This window comes from Styela clava, chromosome 2 (genome assembly GCF_964204865.1).
Source record: "Styela clava chromosome 2, kaStyClav1.hap1.2, whole genome shotgun sequence".
In the NCBI taxonomy this organism is placed as follows: Eukaryota; Metazoa; Chordata; class Ascidiacea; order Stolidobranchia; family Styelidae; genus Styela; species Styela clava.
This window is the reverse complement of record NC_135251.1, coordinates 23999438-24019435: the sequence shown is the minus strand read 5'-3', so window position 1 is coordinate 24019435 and position 19998 is coordinate 23999438. Positions and strand designations below refer to the sequence as shown.

The following is a 19998-nucleotide window of genomic DNA, read 5'->3' as shown; positions in this document are numbered from 1 at the left end:
AAAAACGTTTTGAATAGTTATAGATTTGAGATACCTAATATCCGTTTAAATATTTGTTTAAATTCCATTGAAATTGCGGTCAAAATGTGTCAAATTCTATGATATGGTACTATTCCTATCTAAAAGCAATATCTTTATAATAATCTTGTATTATTGTTAGTATCCTGCATGTAGATTATTGCTGGTACTACCCCAAGGCAAGTTAGCCACGAAAGTTATTTTTGTTATTATCTGATAGATATAAAAGAGAGCGTCGGTCTTATTATCTTTCAAACAGATCTATGTAATTTGATGCATTTTTTCCGCATCATAAATATGCGTGGCATTCTTTTTGCTCCCAGAAGAGCGACCGTTATTATATTCCCTGTAGCAATGTGCTACATTATCCCTCTTCGATCAGTCCAGTCATTATTTACAGTGATAACATTGTGAACAAAAAGTGTAGTTATATTATCACAGCTTTACGCAATGCTGCTGTGTACTTGTTTAGACTTAATCCTTTAATATACTTTTACAACTACGTGTTACATCAACGGAATCACTTGTTCGTTCGTGTTACTATATTTTTACCATATGTTTCCTTTATGATATTAGGGTGCAGTTGCCTATATATCCCAGAATCCAAATTTATTTGAATGCTGTTTTTGAAATAGCTGCACTGATTAAAATTTCAAAGTACTTTTGTTAAATATGATGCTCTTTTTGCATTTTGGATAAGATTTTTTATCACAATGCTATACAATTCGATCCAGCATTACAAATTATATAACAAAAATATAAAATAGTGTCCTGGCCCTGGGATTTACAGCAATGTTTGAAATAATTATTTGAACTATGTGAATGTGATTAACATATTTATTCTTTTTCTTTTACATATGAATCTTCACAATATGAATGAATTTTATACTGGACAGCTGTAAGTAGTATTATTTATTAATGTCATGAGTTATAATTCGGCATTGGTTTAAGTTGGATTTTAACATCTTTAAAAGTATGTTTCGTCCAATTTTAATCTGTTTGTTTATGAGGTTTGTTCACAGAAGCTAATTGTGGTCAAGAGGTTCTTTATTATGTTAAAATTCCTGTTCTTTTGTTTACATCTATAAATCATTATTGTAGGAAATCTCAAAATGACATAATCTGCCAATTGCTGCTACGTTGATTTTCTAATCTTATTTTAGTGGTACAATTTATTTATTGTTTTATCACCTGTGTTATGACAGCAACAGCCCAAAACATTGGACAGCTATGTGGGTTTCGCGAACCTGCCCAACCAACTGTATAGGAAATCGGTGAAGCAGGGATTTGAATTCACCTTAATGGTAGTAGGTAAGGAACTCTGATTATTATATTTTTTTCGTACACCACAAAATAAATATTTATAAAGATCGGCAATATAGACAAAAATATCTCATACTACTTGAGCCGTAACATATCTTTCATACCGCTGCAAATGCCACACGGTTTGTTGTTTTTATTCGCCCGGCTTATTATAAAATTCTCTTTAGCTATTGTCCTTCAAATTGTCAAATACTCTGTATAAATTTACTTTGTAATATGATATGGGATGCCGTAAGTCTTAGTTATATTAGGCATTGCAAAGAAGACAAATACATTGAAATTTAAGCTATTTGATTTTGCTTTTTTTTTTAAATTGAAAGTTCATTATATCATTTTTGGAGTGTAAAGTTTCAACTTAAAATAATGTAGGATAATTGTTTATTTTGAACCTCTCAGATTGAGCATATGAAATTTATACTTAATAATCTCCTAAATGTCTGTAGCCTACATCTTTAACATGCACATTCCAAAGTCTAATTAATTAGTAATTACCCTTCTGAAATGAACAAAAATTTTTATTATCAATTTGTTATTGCATTATAGTTAAATTCCTATTAATCAGTATTTCTCAATATTTAATGTGAATCAGAATTTCATGTTGACGTTTGTTCAATAATACGTTTTTTTGTACACAGGTGAGAGTGGACAAGGAAAATCAACTTTGATAAATTCATTATTTTTGACGGATTTATATTCATCAGAATATCCAGGTCCTTCTATGCGAATCAAGAAAACAGTCAAGGTAGGTTTGACTCCAAAATCACATGCCCTAGTTTAGTTTCCATCAGTTAAATCAAAGTATTTTGATTTTGGTTGGACTAGTTTTGAATTGGTGATTCAAATCTTATGATTAAAATGTTTTTGAACAACTATATAGCCTCACTATACATACACATAAAGAATTTTAATTTTGTAACATTTTATTTGACGAAAGCCAGTCTTTAGCGAAGTTTATGAATTCGTCAAGAGTTATTACAAATACATTTTCCATTTATAGTACTTGTTTTAGTACAGTTCTTGATAGATAAGGATTTGATTAAATTTTTGTCAGCTGCGTAAATATATTTGTGCCACCACTCTCATTGAAAATTAGTCTATCGATCAAAAATCATTTGTTATCAAGATTAATGTAGTATGCCTTTTTAATGCCACAATACCCACAATACTGTACAATCTATGAAGATACAAGCATTACGTGACTTTTCAAATATTAGCTATAATTTCCTTTTATTAAGCACTCACTGTTTATTTTTATTCAGACAGTCAATGTAGTTTTTGATAATAATGATACTTAGATAATAATAGAACTGTTTACGGTATTCAGTTTACTTTTTATTTCATGAAGTCATACTTTATATTATAATATGCATTGGTTAAGTACCATATATAATCTGCTTTTACAATATCCATCAATAAACAGGGTTAGCTTCTAATGCAGATAACCTGTTGAATGAATAAAGTACGGTCTAGATTTTTGTTATCAAAATAAACATTGTGGCTGGTCTCACCCTTTTTTGTAAAATTGTAGCAAAGTTATGAAAAATGTCTCTAAGCTTGCAATCCTTCAACAAAATCTAATAACAGATGTAAGACATAAATATATGAAATGTAATATTCGTGAAAGATGTGAGATTGACAAATTCAAATGTATCTTTGATTTTTACCTAGGTTGAAACAACGAGAGTACTTATAAAAGAAAATGGAGTGACATTGAATTTGACGGTAGTTGATACGCCAGGTTTCGGAGATGCCGTTGACAATAGTGATTGGTAAGTATTACTTTAATAAGGCTTACTCACTCACTTTGAAAATGTTAGTCTTGTTATAATGTTGACAAATGACACGATTAAAAGTAGGATATTACTCATGCTTCTGTCATAAATGAAATGTGACAGAAAATAAACAGCTTGTCTTAAAAGTTTGATGAATTGCAATTTCCTTAGGATAGGATTTCATTGATATCTCCGAGTACGGAATGCTGCGATAATTGGTTGAGCTCTAACTTCCAATTAGCCACTGCGTTTTTATTAATTAAGAGGCCTGCTGGAGTGTTTTGTTTTTGCATTTTTTGCATGGTGTCTTTTATTGAAAATTTGGGTAAAATACTAAGAATATCATAAAACTTCTAATGTTTGGAAGAATTTTATTTCATTAATACGGGTCTAAGTATCGAGTTTTGTTATTACACCAGTTTAGGTTTAAATAACAGCCACAGCATTTAGCTTGCTTTAAAAAATTTGGATTCAGTATTCTGAAATTGGTTTATGTATTCTAGGATAGTAATGTTTCTGAATTACCTGCACCTACATGAAAAACAGGTTGCTAACCTTATCCCACGAAAATATAGTAAAGTATAAAATATTTGTACGTACGGAATGCCGATGCTTGCATTACACAGTTGATCGCCTCTACTAAATTTGCTACATAATCGTTTAAAGGTGTCATGTTACATTCTACGGCCCAGTAATATGCCGCTAATGTGATCCACGCCCATAAAAATTAACCGAAATTGCTCTCTTATACCTATAGCACAACCTCTGCGGCAAAATTGTTGCTACATGGGGTTGTTTTTTTTGTTTTTTTTTTTACTATAGGGCCTACGTAACTAAGACAGAAATTTATCAATAATGAACCTTTATTAATAAGAAATTAAAATTTTTAATAAGCAAACAATTGAATACATTTCATACTAATACTATCATCTATAAAGTTAAATATTGTATTTCTAAATAAAAATAGTTTCATTAATTTATAGCCTATTTATTATTAAATGTTCACATGAATATATTTAATCATGTTTAAGTCAGTGCTGACATGGGCTCTTGAGGCATATTCATATAGATATTGAGATGAGAAAAAGTGATTACCGGTACTCTATTATAATTTAATAGCTAATTAATAAAACTATTTTTCGTATGCCAATTGATGGCTGTCAAATTTTACCGAAACACAAATGTGTATAATGTTTAGTTGCTATAATTAGTCTAGCAATGTAGATATCCATGGTTTTGCTTGGATAATATGGGATTCTAAAATAGACTTGAAAATTGTGGTGAATCATAAGTCCACGAATTTGTTATGTATTAGTGGATGTTTTAGTACAGGGCCATGTTTGAAGCAAAAGGCGTCATATAAAAAAAAACTATAAATCAAATTGAAAAACTAATAACAAAAACACATTTTTCAAACAGTCGTTTTGCTATAGACTTTCACCATACTTGATTCTTGGTAAAAATTCTTTCAATCATTTAACAAATTCATAGATAACAAAAATCAAGCAATTACAAAATTATTTGAAATAAAAAAACCTAAGCTTCAGTTTTGCTACTATATCATCAGAGACGAGTTATTGAATTGGATAGGTTCACACAAAAGTCGATGTCTCAAAATGTTGATAAGAAATTCATGAATTATTGATATAGGCATGCCAATGACTCAATTCAATGAGGCAATTTCAGTAGTGATTTCAAAACATAGTGGTAATTTCCTGACACTGAATACCATGATCGTGTCATCATCTTCATAGTATTATGATTAATGAAAGTAAACCTTCTTGAAGTAAATTTTACTTATATATCAATGCCAAGTTAGTATATGTCTTTGAAACTGAAATTGTGGAAAAGTTGATCAAGCAAAATTTATTTTTTTGTGGATTTGGAAACTTAGGTATATGGATGTTGAATATAGCAAATTGCACTTGAATAAAATGTTCTATTTTGTTCTTTACTCTTCCTAAAGAAACATTATTTTAATATACTTCCACAAAAATAAAGTTTTTTTTTGACATAATGTTAGTATAATATAGAATATACAGGGTAACTAAAAAAACAGAATCCATAAATTTCTTAATTCTATGAAAATGAAAAAAAAATATGTGATAACACTTGAATTCTGTTTGCATATGAAAAATTTAAGTAATCTAGGACATTTTTCTCAAAAGTTTTGTTCTGATTAGAATATTTTTTTGAGGGGAGCTCACCAATACCTACTATAAAGTTTTGCTTGTGCTGTCTTGCATATTGTGATAATGAGTTGTGTACAACAAGATGATTTGATTCTATTATATTTGTTTTTAGTTGGCAACCTCTCATCGGGCACATAGAGACCAAATTTGAAGATTACCTCAATGCAGAATCAAGAGTTGACAGAACCAGGGTTGCGGATAATCGTGTGCACTGTTGTCTGTATTTCATTGCACCATCAGGGCATGGGTAGGTTCTATTTTCCTACAAAGAGTTATTTTGAATTATTTAAGATTTGTACTGGAAGGCTGTCTTAAAATTTAAATTAGTGAAAATTTGGTTTTCATTTCAGAATAATTTTTCTAAGTACATTATGCTAGTTTAGAAAACAGTGATTGGTATAAGTATAAGAGTCAAGTCTCAATTGTGGTTAGTTGATGACAAATGCGAGTTACTCTATTTAATTGACTCGAGTGAATTCGAGTCTTCGATGAATAGTGACTCGAGTTGAGTTATTGGCTCAAACGTCTTCAACAGTAATTAAAAATAGAACAACAGCAATGTTCAGTTTGAAGCTTTCCTAATTCATTATGTTTTATACCAATTGAATACCCTGAGATGTACTACATTTTCATAACTCCAAGTGCTCGACCTGATTTTTAAAACTGAACATTGAACTTTTATTGCCTCCCTTTTGATCAGGAACAGGGATGTCCAAAATGTATCGCATATTAAAATACATTAGAAATTACTCATATTCGATATAGTGAATTTTAGAAATCATTTTGAGCATAGATAATCACATAAACAGATAATCTAATTGAATATAGGCCTATTCAATTTCTGATAACAGTGATAAATGGAAAACGATAAAGCCAAGTCCGTTTTTATTTCTTTTTATTGTAGCATTGTGTTCATATAGATATTGGTAGATATATTATAATTTGTGCTAAATTTTCTGTTCAATATAACTCCTTTGGAAATATATTTCATCTTCAAAAATATAATTTCATAAAGTATTTGGATAAAAATTTGTTCAAATTTGGCTATCACTTATGAATAAATTGATTTGTGAAATTTAAAATGATATGCTAAATATTGACTACCATTTTAGTGTCTTCGTTTTATGCCATATAATGGTCTCTCATGAAATAACAGCTTGTGTTAGCGTAGTTTTATCCAATTGTCGGATAAGCCTTTTCAAACGAAGTGTATCTTATGCATAATGAGCCTACTGTATAATTGCGCGGTATGGTTTCGAATGCAGACTTACCGCACACACACTTCATCACTGACTGTGGCATATTTCACATATTTTTAGTCCACCGCCTTTAATACAATTAGGTTATGAGAATTTATCACTGTCTAGTTTCTGACAATCCTGCAACTTATGTATATATTATCTTTCCTATCTGGTAATATATAATTATCAATGGCACATGCTTGATTTAACTTGAAAAACTGTTCTATATGTAAAATTTTGAACTGTGTGGATGATCAATCACTTAAAGCTATTACACTTTGAATATAATTTAACTCATGTTTCTGTACCATGTTATGGGAGAAAAAAACACTATTTTTTAATTTTACCACAATAAAATGTTCTTTCAAATTCTAGAAATCGCATATGCTATATTCAGGGATGTCCAAAACTGAATAATCGACTATTTAAAATACATTCAAAATAATATTTTCGAATGTGGAATATCGAATATTTTCTAAATTGGGTCACGTTTAACAAAGAATACATATTAGATTCCATGAATATAAATGTAGCAAAGTTGCAGATAAACAGTGAATTAATTGATTTTCCATTTGCTGAAACTATCAAAAATTTGAAACTTTTTAGGTCATAACTGTGACACTTCAATTGCTCAAAATGACAATTTTTAAAATGAAAATATTTTAAATTATTACTAAAATAAAGAATTTAAAATATTGAATATAACTAGTTCAAATTGATTTGGCTATAATATATACTTTATATTTCAGTGTATTTGACTGTTTTTACAAAGACAATATTTTTGTTGTCAGGCTGTTTCAGATATACAATATTTTTGGGTGCATCACATGTTCACTCCCTTTGTTAATCTTGATAAAAATTGCCAAGTAATCGAAGATTGTCAGAATCTTCAGTTGTATATATTTCATAATACTTCGCTACTTGGCATATTCCTCTTTATATAAAATTGATAACATTAGCTTTCATAACGGAAACATGATTAAACTGTGGGCTGTGGCATTCCTGATACTGGAAAGAATTTTTTTCAAAAAAACGAATGGTACTGCAAAAATCGTCGTAATGATTCAAACATTTAATATTTTTATGAAATTTTTGCATTTTCACTTCTTTGTATTTCTAGATTGAAGCCACTCGACATTGAATTTATGAAAAGATTGCACGACAAAGTCAATATACTTCCATTAATTGCCAAGGCAGATACAATGACGCCAGAAGAATGCAAAAGATTTAAAAAACAGGTGTGCCTTTGTTAAATGTATTTATTATACTAATAAGAGAGGTGAACTCTGCTTGCCCACCAAGTTCAAATATTGAAGCATTATTTTTTATTCAAAGCTTGAATTCATTCACATTTTTTCTGAAATTCCACTGCAAAAACAAGTCAAGACTAGGGCTACATGATGCAATAAATTTACAACATGATACTTGGCAGATTTAAGATGGACAATATGAGTGTTATTAACACAGAATTTTTAAATTCATAAATTTCATTTATTAAATTTTCTTGGCCTATCTCACTTAGAATGCAGTAGTAATTCATTGCTTAATAAGATTTGCAGCTATTTCTAGAAAATGACATTAGAAATCATGTGATGTTGATACTTTCATTCATGATGTAATAATATTGCAACAACTGTACGCTGCATTTCTTTCCTTCCACGGATTAACACTCTCGCTTATTGTTTTACAGATTCTCAAAGAAATTCAAGAACACAAAATCAAATTGTACGAATTTCCGGAGTGCGAAGATGAAGAAGAAAACAGATTAAACAGAAAATTAAAAGTAAGCGTCGGTGTAATACTATTTTGTGGTGGTGGTGGCAACCGCCTAAAAAAGCAAACGTTTGACTTCCGCATATGCTATTTCCTGTCTTTATTGATTAGCGAGTTCGAACTCTCAGGACATTTGTATTGCGTGAAATATCGTTCTGCTCCATACCGTAACATAATATGTAATTGGGTGCATTTGGAAAATTGGACGGTATTTCTGGCTGTGACATTGAAATATATATAACGGAAATTGCTTTTGCTTTTTAAGTGCTATGTTGTCATTTGGCTTCTACTTGAATATATTTTTAAATGACCTATTTTTCAAAAATTTTTATTCTTATTTTAATTTCAGTGACGTATTCAAATTATCATATTACTGAAAAAAATATATATAAATTACCATAATTGGATATTTTTGCAAAATAATTATTTTTCTAAATACTCCATAGTTTTGCAAAGTCAAGAATTGTGTGAATTTACCACAAATTATGATTTTGCATGACTAATCCTGTATTCAAGTTAATGTTTCATGAGGAAGTCTGACCTTGGTAAGGTGAAACTTGTGCTGCAAGACCTCGGTATCTATCACTAATCGTGACTTTGCTGAAAAGGGGTCAATTTTAACAAATAAGTCACCTTTTCAAATGCCATCAAATATAAGATTATGGTACTTTAATCTGAAATTTCAAACCTGTCGTTCTTAAATGGTGGGGCATGCCCCACACGGGGAGCGTAAACAATTTTTTGAGGTGGCGTGAAGCTTATTAAAATTAAAAATATTTGTTAGATTTGATCCTGCCTGCCTTATTTTGGAAATTTACATTTTATCCACATATTTTCAACATGTTTTTTAAATAATGCCTAAAAATTTGAGAACCACTGGTTTAAACATATTTATATAATGTAACAGATAAACTAACTTTTCAGTAGCGGTCATTTCTAAATAACAAATCTAAACTTTCTATTCGATACATCCCCCAATGAAAATGTTTTATATATAATACTGGTATATAATTCATTTTCCACAATAAGAAATGCAACATCACTTATTCAAGTCTGGCGTTTTTTATTTATTATATAGATCAAAATATTATCTCTTATTTTTTAGGAACGTGTACCATTTGCAGTCGTCGGCAGCAATACAGTTTTGGAAATTAATGGACGAAGAGTTCGTGGTAGACAATATCCATGGGGCGTTGCAGAAGGTTTGTTGACAAATGTAATGTGAAATCTATATTAGATTGTTTACTCCAAAGAGCAGATTAAAATATGCCCTGTTTAGTTAAAAAAAAAGATTTGTATCAAACTTTTTAGAAATTTGCAATTGGTAAGACTTTTTGCTTTATGTAGTTTTTAGTGTTAAAATAATTTTTGTCATCCTTGTTTTGGGTATTCCAGCGTATAGGGTGTATTGATGTAATTTTAGTCAAATATTGATATGCATAGTATTAAAAACTTGACATTGGTACTCTTGATCTTTACTTTTCTTTCCGAGTTATGATGAAATTTATATATCTGCTTTGTTTATGCAAGGCGGAAGAATGAAAAGCATTCCTATTTTAAATGACGATATCATTTATATATAATTATTATTCCTAATGACTTATTAGCACATATCAATAAAACAATTTCTGTGATCTTATTTGCATATACTGAATTACAATCATATTCATTTATTCTGCTTTTAGTTGAAAACATTGATCACTGCGACTTCACAGTTCTACGTGATATGTTAATTCGGTGAGTAATATGAATAAAACTAGAAACTGTTGAAAATACAATTATGTGTAAATTTTATCCTTTTTGTGACCACTTTTAAATTACTAATTATTATAATGGTAATATTGCTTTCCTAGCTATTAGTCCTATTGACAGTATTTTATTTTGATTGATAATCAGAATGGATTCTAAGTTGTGGAGTTGACTAAATAAATTGGAGTACTATTTCTACATGTCTTTTATTTTCACATATGTGACAATTTGCTTCAAAAGGTATTTTGAACATAAAATTTTCTTCTTTTTTTTCGCTACGTTTTACACAGACATTAAATAAAGTATCTATTACATCTTTTTCCAGTGGTAATTTAACATGAGGTCGACCAGTGCATTTTTTTTATGTTGTGATTAAACACATAAACACAAAGAATTAGCATATCATATTTACCGTAAATAAACCCCAAAGGATGAATTTTTTTTATAAAAACCCCTTTTCTAATTTATGTTCTATGTCTTTTAAGCACCCACATGCAAGATCTGAAAGATGTCACAAATAATGTACATTATGAGAATTATAGAAGCAAAAAACTTTCCATGGTGACGAGTACATCGACTGGAGGACCAAAACCACCAACGAAGTATGTGAAACACTAAAATATATTTTCTGTTTGTTATTCAAAATAAATTAATTTCCTGATGATTCAGATATTAGAACCTTGGGCGTCGCTACCTAGTCATATGCTTTGAGTACTTTGCGGCTACCCTTCCCGTCAAAATTTTTTCTCATAATTTTGTTTGCCATCGTTTTTTATTTTACTGGTAGAAACAAAAAAAAATTTGACTATGGATTATACAAAATGATTAAATCAATAATTTAACCTTGTGTTGTTGTGATGCCGAACAGTCTGTTTTGATATAAGTTAATGACACTGTTGATAATAGTATAGGCTATGTATCAAACTTTGCGAGTTTGGAGATTAGAAAATAAGTGCTATTGATTAGGGTTTTGCTGGACCAACTACTTACCGTTCTATGCTTTTGTGCCAATGGATCCGTATGCATATGATGCAAGCAATAGTGAAGATAACCATACTAAGTGATTCAAGAGTCTTGCTGCACACTAACACAAACAAATTTATGTTTGATGATGCATCAACACTCTTGAATCACTTTAAAATCCTATTTCGGTGTTATAGGATTTCACTTACTGCCTACTGAATTTGTACATTGTGTGAAACTGATTCAGCGTCAAACGCGTTACAATCAAATCAATTGCTTCCTGTTTAAGCTTCTATAGTTGAGGGTTTGATTGTTGCATGAAGAATTCTGTAACATCAGTAGGGATGCCACTTTCGGATCTACGAATCGGATCGATTCGAATCGCATCTTTTCCGAATCGATTCGAATCAGATTTACGCGATTCGGAAAAAGAGAGCGATTTAGCGAAAAAAAAACATTGAACGTTTGTTAAATCGTCGTTTTCGGCGGCTTTAAATCTGCCAGAGTGTGTTTATGCGGCGCTCCAAATAACGCCAAATTACGGGACCGAAAAAAAAACATTGAACGTGTGTTAATCGTTGTTTTCGGCGGTGTTAAAACTACCGAATGCGTTTATGCAGCACTCCAAATACCACCAAATTACCGGACCGAAAGAAAAACACTGAATATTTGTTAATCGTTGTTTTCGGTGGCGTTTAAACTGCCGAATGCGTTTATGCGGCACTCCAAATAGCAACAAATTACGGGACGTAAATAAATGAAAATGAATTTTTCGTGATTGACTTTTTTACTTGTCTGCCGTCATTTGTTTCAAGTTCGACACAACACACTCTTTTACGCATCACTCGAGATGATGTGTGGCGTAATTACCAGCAAACTGCGAGTTCAGTTTTCCACTAAATAGCCGAAGTTCCCATTATGCGCGAATTCAAATGGATCGTATACCTGAAAATTCGTGACAATTTTGATGAAAATTTTCAACAGCACACCTGCGCTGCCACTAAGTTATTGTACGCCCTGGCATGATTGGATAAAGAATCGGCTACCGACGTCTAGATAATGTTTAATTTTGATTGAAATTTAATTTAAACTTTGTTCTGAGAGCAATATTTCGCGTACATTTGAAGAGAACTATTGCTGAATGAGTTCATCGGCCGGCAATGTTAATTTACAATCATGTATCTCATCCTAAAATATATTTTTATTTTGTTTGCGTTTGTCAGGCTTCCACTCGAGTGGCGGTAAACGAAATCAGGGGGACATAATGTAATAGTACATACACGTCTTTTTTCAGCTGTTACCAAAAAAAAATAGTATTTACTTTTAATTTTGTTAGCGCGATACAAGCGGATAAAACATTTCGGATTATTTCGAGCAAATGTCATAACGGACAGGTGGGAGTAAATAATACTTGAGGAATGGCAACTTGTGCACTGTTTTACATCAACACGTGGCAGATTTCATACCAGACCGAGCATACGGTGCGAATGTCGTCTTACTTTAGCCCCAGCGACCATGTTTGATCGAGATAAAGCGTCAACCAATTATCGCTCGTCAGCGCGGCGTCCATTATGCACATTTGGACTTTCTGAATTACGAAATTAAACGTAGTCCACATTAATAATGAAGCCCGAGTTAGCCAATAACGCTGTTTGCCACAAATAATACTGTCTCTAATATTTATGGAAATTTTTGTTCGCAATCGTAGTCGGATGAACGATTGTTTTTATCGAAATTAATTTAATTTAATCGTGGTTAATTTTATCGTCTTCAATCATATTCTTGTAAGCATTTCCCATTTATAGTAATTCAGATGCAATTAGAATGTTTTTGTCGTATTACTCTATGCTGCTAGCATAAATATAAAATATTGTACTAAGATTTTGAAGATAAAGAATCGGTAATAAGGCCGTCCCTAATTCAATATAACAAGAAGGGAAATACCACGGTCACATATACTGGTGTGGGACAAGGGAAAGCAGTGCTGTTACTGTGTTTACGACATAACAGTACAACTGTTCCCTGCTTATTTTCTCATATAAATTCCATCAAATTGCCTCAGCCCTGATACAAGTATAACACAATAACTCAGTATTGTAAGACTCGCAGATAAGTTGCAACAGCAAGTTTTTCATCAATGCATTTATTAGTGATATCTATGACCTACATCTTTTTTATCATGATGAAAATAAGTGTGGCTTATTCACTGAAAAACCCTCATCACCCTTGCTATATAGCCTATTCCATTTTCAAATTTTTTTCTTCTAGATTTGAGCTTTTTTGTGAGTTTGGCCAAACATACGCATGTAATAAAAAAAAAAAGCTTAATGGAATCAGATTCGGAAAGATTCGATTCGAAAAGTTTTGATTCGAGATTCGATTCGAAAAAAAATGTATCCAGAAGTGGCAACCCTAAACATCAGTAAGGCTTAATCCTGTTGTTATTGCGACAACAGTATTGAACCATGCGCTCAGTTGAAAGTAAAACGAAGTGATTCAAATTTTGTTGTTAACTCCTTAAGTTTAAAACTTACATTTATATGCATGTTACATCCTAGTATCAAGCAGAAAATACAATTTACTAGTTATGTCTTCTAATGGTTTGAAAATAATTGGACAAATAAAACATGTTTTTTTTATCAACATTATTAAAAAATATTGCTCAAATTTGGTTTAATAGAGATGCAAGTAATAAAGAGGTGGATACACATAACTAAATTGTTCATTTTACATATCGAAGGTTGAAGAATGGCCGAATGTTGAAATCTCAACAATATAATGTTTTAAAATATTACGCAGAAATGGGCGCTCCATAAATATTTGTACCAAGATGACGCACAACCTGAACAATCCCAACCTGATGCACATACTAATGTTCAGGTTGTGCGCCATCTTGGTACGAGTACTTTGGAAGCACCGAAATAGGTGCTGTTTAATTAAGCTGGTATCTAATCATAGTTTGGAGCAATATTCACCTATTTATTTCAGTAGGAGGTTATAGGAGTTTAAAAATAAAAAAGGGTGTCTTATTTTCTCAAAACTGATTTTTCAAGTTTGCCTTCTTCAAGTTATAGCCCTCTATATATAGACTGTTTTTATATTATTTGTTCTTGTTTTTTATTTTGGGAGGGGGGGTGGAAATAGTCTCGGGTAGAAAGTTTTCAAACTTGTCATGAATCGAGTTTCTAACTTGCAGATTCAAAATTCTCTTGCATCCTACTTTCGTAAATCTAATTTTATCACACATAACCTTAGAAGCAATTGTCGATGCACTGTAGAACGCAGTTTCATCAAACTCTTACTTTTAGGAGTCCGCTACAACAGATGGAAGAAGAAAAAACAGAGCATGTCTTAAAAATGAAGAAAATGGAGAAAGAGATGGAAGATGTCTTCAAAATGAAAGTACAAGAGAAGAAACAGAAACTGAAAGATTCGGAAGCAGATGTAAGTGATAATGATGAATGCCAAAAAATGACTACCGGTATTTTGTTTGTAACAGATTTTTATTTTCTTAATGAAAGATCCTAAATTCAGAGCAGTGATTTTCAAACTTTTTATTAAGCCACATCCCCTTTTTAGAATTTGTCAAGTCTCGCGCCCCACCTCTAAAATAACTAGCTAACAATAAGCTACAAATAGGCGAAAGTATGTTTTATTCAAAAAACACTTTGAAAATACGTGGATGGGACTTAAATATCCAAAATGAGGCGGGCAAGATCAATTCTAACAAATATTTTTATTCTTAATAGGCTTCATGCCCGCTCAAAAAATTGTCTACCTTATTTGAGAACTGATTTAGAGCATTTATATTTGATTTAAAGAATTCTCGCATTGCAATGTTGGAATCTAGTGATTTGCACGTTCTGGTTTTTGTGTTAGTTATAAACACTATAAATAAAAGTGTTGGAGAGGGAGAAGCTCGAGTCAAACTCGACTTGAGTCAACCTTGAGTCTGCTTGATAAAATGACTTAATTTATACTCAACTATCTGCCACCGAGACTTAAATCATGGGTTGACTCTAAGCTCGATGATGTCTTGGACTACAATTTCTTCGACTCAGGGCTTAGGGAATTCTACCAACACTGGTTATAAATAAATAAGAGTTCATTTATGGAATTTGCAACTGCATATTTGCGCTACTCAGATTTAGCAAATTTCATTAGAAACCCTTTCATTCTGAGTCATTGATATGGAGATTAATTATGAAATTATCTTTTAAATTATTAATGATTATTTTTTCTGTAGATAGATTTTTTGCAAAATCAAAATTTTCTTGATAAGTCCATCTCCCTGTATTGTTGTTGTATCACTTCATTTGAATTTTTCACCACTCGAATATTTCCATTTTTTGTTGATTTGTTATATTATGGTATTTACACAAATGATTAAAATCATTTCAAATGTGTTATATATCACAGTTTGTTAATTAATTGTTCCAGATGTTTAATATATCATATACTCACTACAAATTAATATTATGTATTTGGCGAAATAATTCTGAAGTTAAATTTAAAATGGACATACGTATTAAAATAGGTGATTTACATTTTCTCAGGAAAATATTTTGAATAGTATCGAACTTGAAATAAAATATAATTTCGACTACAGCTCGGACGACGACATGAAACTATGAAAAAGAAGTTGGAATCTGAATATCATGATCTTGATGAACGTCAGCGAGAATACGAGAAAGAAAAAGCAGATTTCGAAGCTCATCAAGCAGCTCTCCTGGAAGATAGGAAACCAGACAAGTATGATCATCTTTTATTTTCAGATTTTCGTAGTTTTATTATTAATTATCTACGATTATCTTGTTTTCGGGGCAAAATATAAAAATCTGGTATATAAAGTTTATAGTTTTAAGTTGAATCTTTTGAATTATTAAATATATTTTCGATATGAATCATTCGAGTTATTGATGCGGTCTTGATTCCAGCAAATTCAAAACACAACTCTTAAGTTTATGGTACGATTTATACAAATCAGATGACCAGAAAATATTTTATTATGCTTTGATGCCTGGACTAATCTTTTAAATGATTTTTATTAAACCATTCAGTGATTATCTCAAATTCTCAAGATTAGTTTCAAAAAAATAATGCCTATGTAACCATAATGCCTATCAAAATTCATGTAGATTACGTTAAATAATGTATGCCATAGAATTAAAATGATTAATCCTTAACTATCAATGTGATGGTGAGCTCTTTTTAGCCCACATAACAATGTTTATTTAAATTTCTAACAATTTTAAATTATGTCTATAATGATAAATGATTATCATGTACATTGATTTTTATATTTTGCCCTGTTTGCAATGATGACTGATTAGTGTATTTGCTTTTTGTATTCCAAGGGAATCAAAAATAAATCAGTGTATTAAGCATGCTGAAAATGAAGAATATATGATCACTGGAAATTGGATTTTATTTTCAGTTGACCGATTGTTTACTGATGTAACTGATTCCTTGCTTTATAAATATGTTATAAGAATATTAAATTGTGAGATAATTTACTCCTGATTACTTACCTAATATCTGATTCATGATTGCAATGTTGGTGGCTAACTATATAATGAATGCATGCTTTGCTAATCACAGAATAATATTACCTATGTCCAAATTTGATTTGCATATCGAGAACTCAATCATAATATTTAATGAACCAATTATGGAAGAAGGCTTGTAATAAACAGTCAGTATTACAGAAAAACTTAACAGAATAGTGCTATACTCAATTTATCTTTGAAAAATGCATTATAAAAGCTAATGCTTCTGTTATTAAAAGTTCTATTTATTGTTATATTCCCATAACTTTTATGACAACTTTCCAGAAAACATGGTTTATTCAAGAAATAAGTGTTGTCAAAGTGCATGGGTAAGAAAACCACTTATGGCCTTTGTAGTGCTGTGACGCAAATTACAAACATTCTTATTGTAATTTGGAGTTATGCATGTTTCCACTTTGATCTGGTGCTTTTCGTTTCTGTACCCTGGCCGATTTGGATCCTCTTTTTAACATTTAGACACCCTAGCTCAATATAATTCTGTTTTTTGTTTTATTTACTTTCTCGGTATTCGTCTGTGTGTTCTCCATGCTTTGTTTGGCACATCGAAAACTACTCCTTATTGCACCACCATTATTATGCACTGATTGATTCTACTACTGACAAACAGAAATACGGACAAGAAAAAGAAGGCCAAAACCCTCTTCTAAAAAGAAACATGAATGGTCGACTCCTTGACAATGCCACACTTCATTCAAAAACAATCGCAGTGGCTCCTCACCTTCTTGCCCACAAGTATTACCACCACCTTGGACGCTGAATGATCACTCCAAGACTACTCCAACGGCCATCGTTTGTCATTTTTACGTTATGTTTCTGACATTAGGCAATATGCCTATAATAAGATTTGTGTTAATGCACGAATGCAACTTTATTGTGCAGAGCTGCACGTCTTTGTTGATAAAACTAGTTTTTTTTTGTTCGGTTTTTTGTTTCTGATCAACACACTCTTGTTGCTAACTGTATGGCTGGCATGGTGTTTGCTTTTTAATAAGTCGTTTTTGCATTAGAGAAGCAAAGTAAGCGCCATTACTGTGTTTCGCTCAAAGTTGGATTAAGTCGATCGATCACCAGAGTTTGTTCGAAATCCAAAACATAAGATTATTTTTTTACTCCTGTCACTCTTATACTAACAATCATATTCCAAAACCTATTATATATTGGTTAATTAAAATGCAGCCAGATTTAATTCAGTTACTCTTTAATGCCTGATAATTAGCAGTTAATGCAATGCGTACTAACTTATAAACTGATAAACTGGTGACTTTTGGTTTGGGATTTTTCAATGTTCCAACATTAATTCGCTTACCAAGGTATAACCCATAAGTGAGCTATAATATACATGCTGGTTTATAGTCTTGATAGGGCTGTTATATTAAAAACATATAATGTCCACAAATACAATTTGATTTTGTTCACAAAAATAATACCTTGTCAAATATTATTTCAATATTCATTATTCCTGTTAAAAAAAATATTCTGCAAAAACAATGAAAAAGGGGGGTGGTGTGAACTTGCCAACCCACTTGTTACACCTCCCTGCGAGCTGCAACCACATTATTTTCTGAGGTTATATTGGTCTTCCAGATATTTTCATACCTCATGAATACTATTTGATATTTTGTCTTTATATTATGTACGTAAACAGCTACAGATCGTTAACAAGAAAGAAGAAATGGTAAACACTGGATCAAATTAACAAAATACGGTTTTCTATCGGAGAAACAGCATTCAGGGTTGTGCAAATTTTGTCAGCATTTGAGCTATTCACACATAGCAGTCAAAATTGTGAATTTATCAGGCACCACATTATCGATTATTTTGCAGTTGGTTATAATTATATGTTATATTTTGTTCCTGTAATCGTTTATGGTATATTCTTTTATGTCTCATATTTTATTGGAGTAATCTTTTTATCATGCTATTCATTGCATAATTTTCCGATGACCAGTCAAAATCTAGTCACTGACATTGGATGTAAAGTCCTGATTTCTTTGGATAAATAGAATGCAGTTTTTGGTCTTTAACCAAGAGACATTCTTTCTGGTATAAACATTTGGTTATGATATTTCTGAGCTCGAAACTAGTTGGCCACACTTAATATTGAGTATAATTTCATTTGGGGCAGTTTTTAGAATATCAAGCAATCGAGTCTACAATGATAATTTTGTAATTCAGCTCTGAAGACAAAAAAAGACTAAATTGAGATTTTATGTTTTGTATATTTGTACACTTCGAATTAACCAATATTTTCGCATTTAGCACTGAACTTCAATTGTTCTGGTCTATATTGATTCATTACTTGTTTGTTGTTTAGTTTGTTTGTTTTATGTTTACATTTTTGTGTTTAAGGAAACGTCGTTTTGTGCCATATTGCATTTGCATATTGGGATTATGTACTTTATAGTCAGAATTTTGTGACAGTGACAGATGTCGGTCAAATTTGAACTGTTTGTCCAGCCTTAAATCTTTAAACCATTATTGGGATCAGTGTACTTATTAGTAACCTATTCTAACTGGGCTACCTTGAAATAAATTCGTAATTTCATATTGAGGCTAATGTGTTACAAATATTGCCTTGTAACCATATCTGACTATAAATTATACATTTCTAATGGGTTCTGTGTTATATGTTACTGGATGAATAGCCGAATAACCTTACTTGCTCAGTGTTGGTGTAAGATATTTAACCTGAGCAAAGATATTATCTTTTTTGTACATACAGCATTATTTATGAAGTGCATGCTTATCATAACGCAAGCGAAGGTTTAAGGCTTATTGAGATTAGAACTGCCATTAATTAATTTTTTTCTCAATACCATAGCATGCCGATGATATTTTTTTTTTCATCCATATTTACGGATTGTTTGTCATTTAATCACAATATACTAATTAATAAACGCGTAAAGATATTCCTTTTGGGGGTAAAATTTTGTTGATATTGTCTTCATGGGTTTCTAACAAGAAGTGCAAAGTTTAATTTAAAATGAAGAATTTGAGAAAATTAGACATTCCAAAACATTGTACTTGTTCGATGTTATTAATTGTAGGAAAAATGTAGACCATTTCCAGAAATCTTACAAATCATAATTTATTAATCTCTGTCTGGCCTTATAGCATCACTTTATTTTCTTGCCACCGACGTCCTCCATAAGGACAGCTATACCGCAATCAATATGTTAAGTGAATAATTTTGATTCCTAATGGCATGTCGTCTTGAACCGATTGATTTTTGTTTGCATTTATCTTATATTCGTTGTATACGGCAGCATTTACATAACAAAAACATCAATAAAAAGACTAAAATTTCTATAATTTTGTTGAGTTGGAGAGGTGTGGGCTTAAATGAAAGACGCCAGTTTGTGGATTATAATCTGACTTTTGAGACAAATTGAGGAAA

At 31.2% G+C, this 19998-nt stretch overlaps 1 protein-coding gene across 4 annotated transcripts; it reads left to right on the top strand.

The window, feature by feature from the left end:
- Positions 1–1182: 1182 nt before the first annotated feature.
- LOC120336801 (septin-7-like) lies at positions 1183–19913 on the top strand. Of its 4 annotated transcripts, none has more exons than XM_039404568.2 (13): positions 1183–1329; positions 1977–2083; positions 3010–3110; positions 5418–5552; positions 7667–7784; positions 8237–8329; positions 9425–9521; positions 10005–10056; positions 10554–10670; positions 14340–14475; positions 15641–15783; positions 16866–16909; positions 18247–19913. In XM_039404568.2, exons 1-12 carry the CDS (start codon positions 1320–1322, stop codon positions 16888–16890), a joined length of 1134 nt encoding a protein of 377 aa, XP_039260502.2. In that variant the 5' UTR covers positions 1183–1319; the 3' UTR covers positions 16891–16909; positions 18247–19913. The 4 variants fall into 4 exon arrangements, with proteins under 4 accessions (XP_039260502.2, XP_039260503.2, XP_039260501.2 ...); XM_039404569.2 differs by having other exon boundaries at positions 17209–19913; XM_039404567.2 differs by lacking the exon at positions 16866–16909 and having other exon boundaries at positions 1184–1329.
- Positions 19914–19998: the final 85 nt, after the last annotated feature.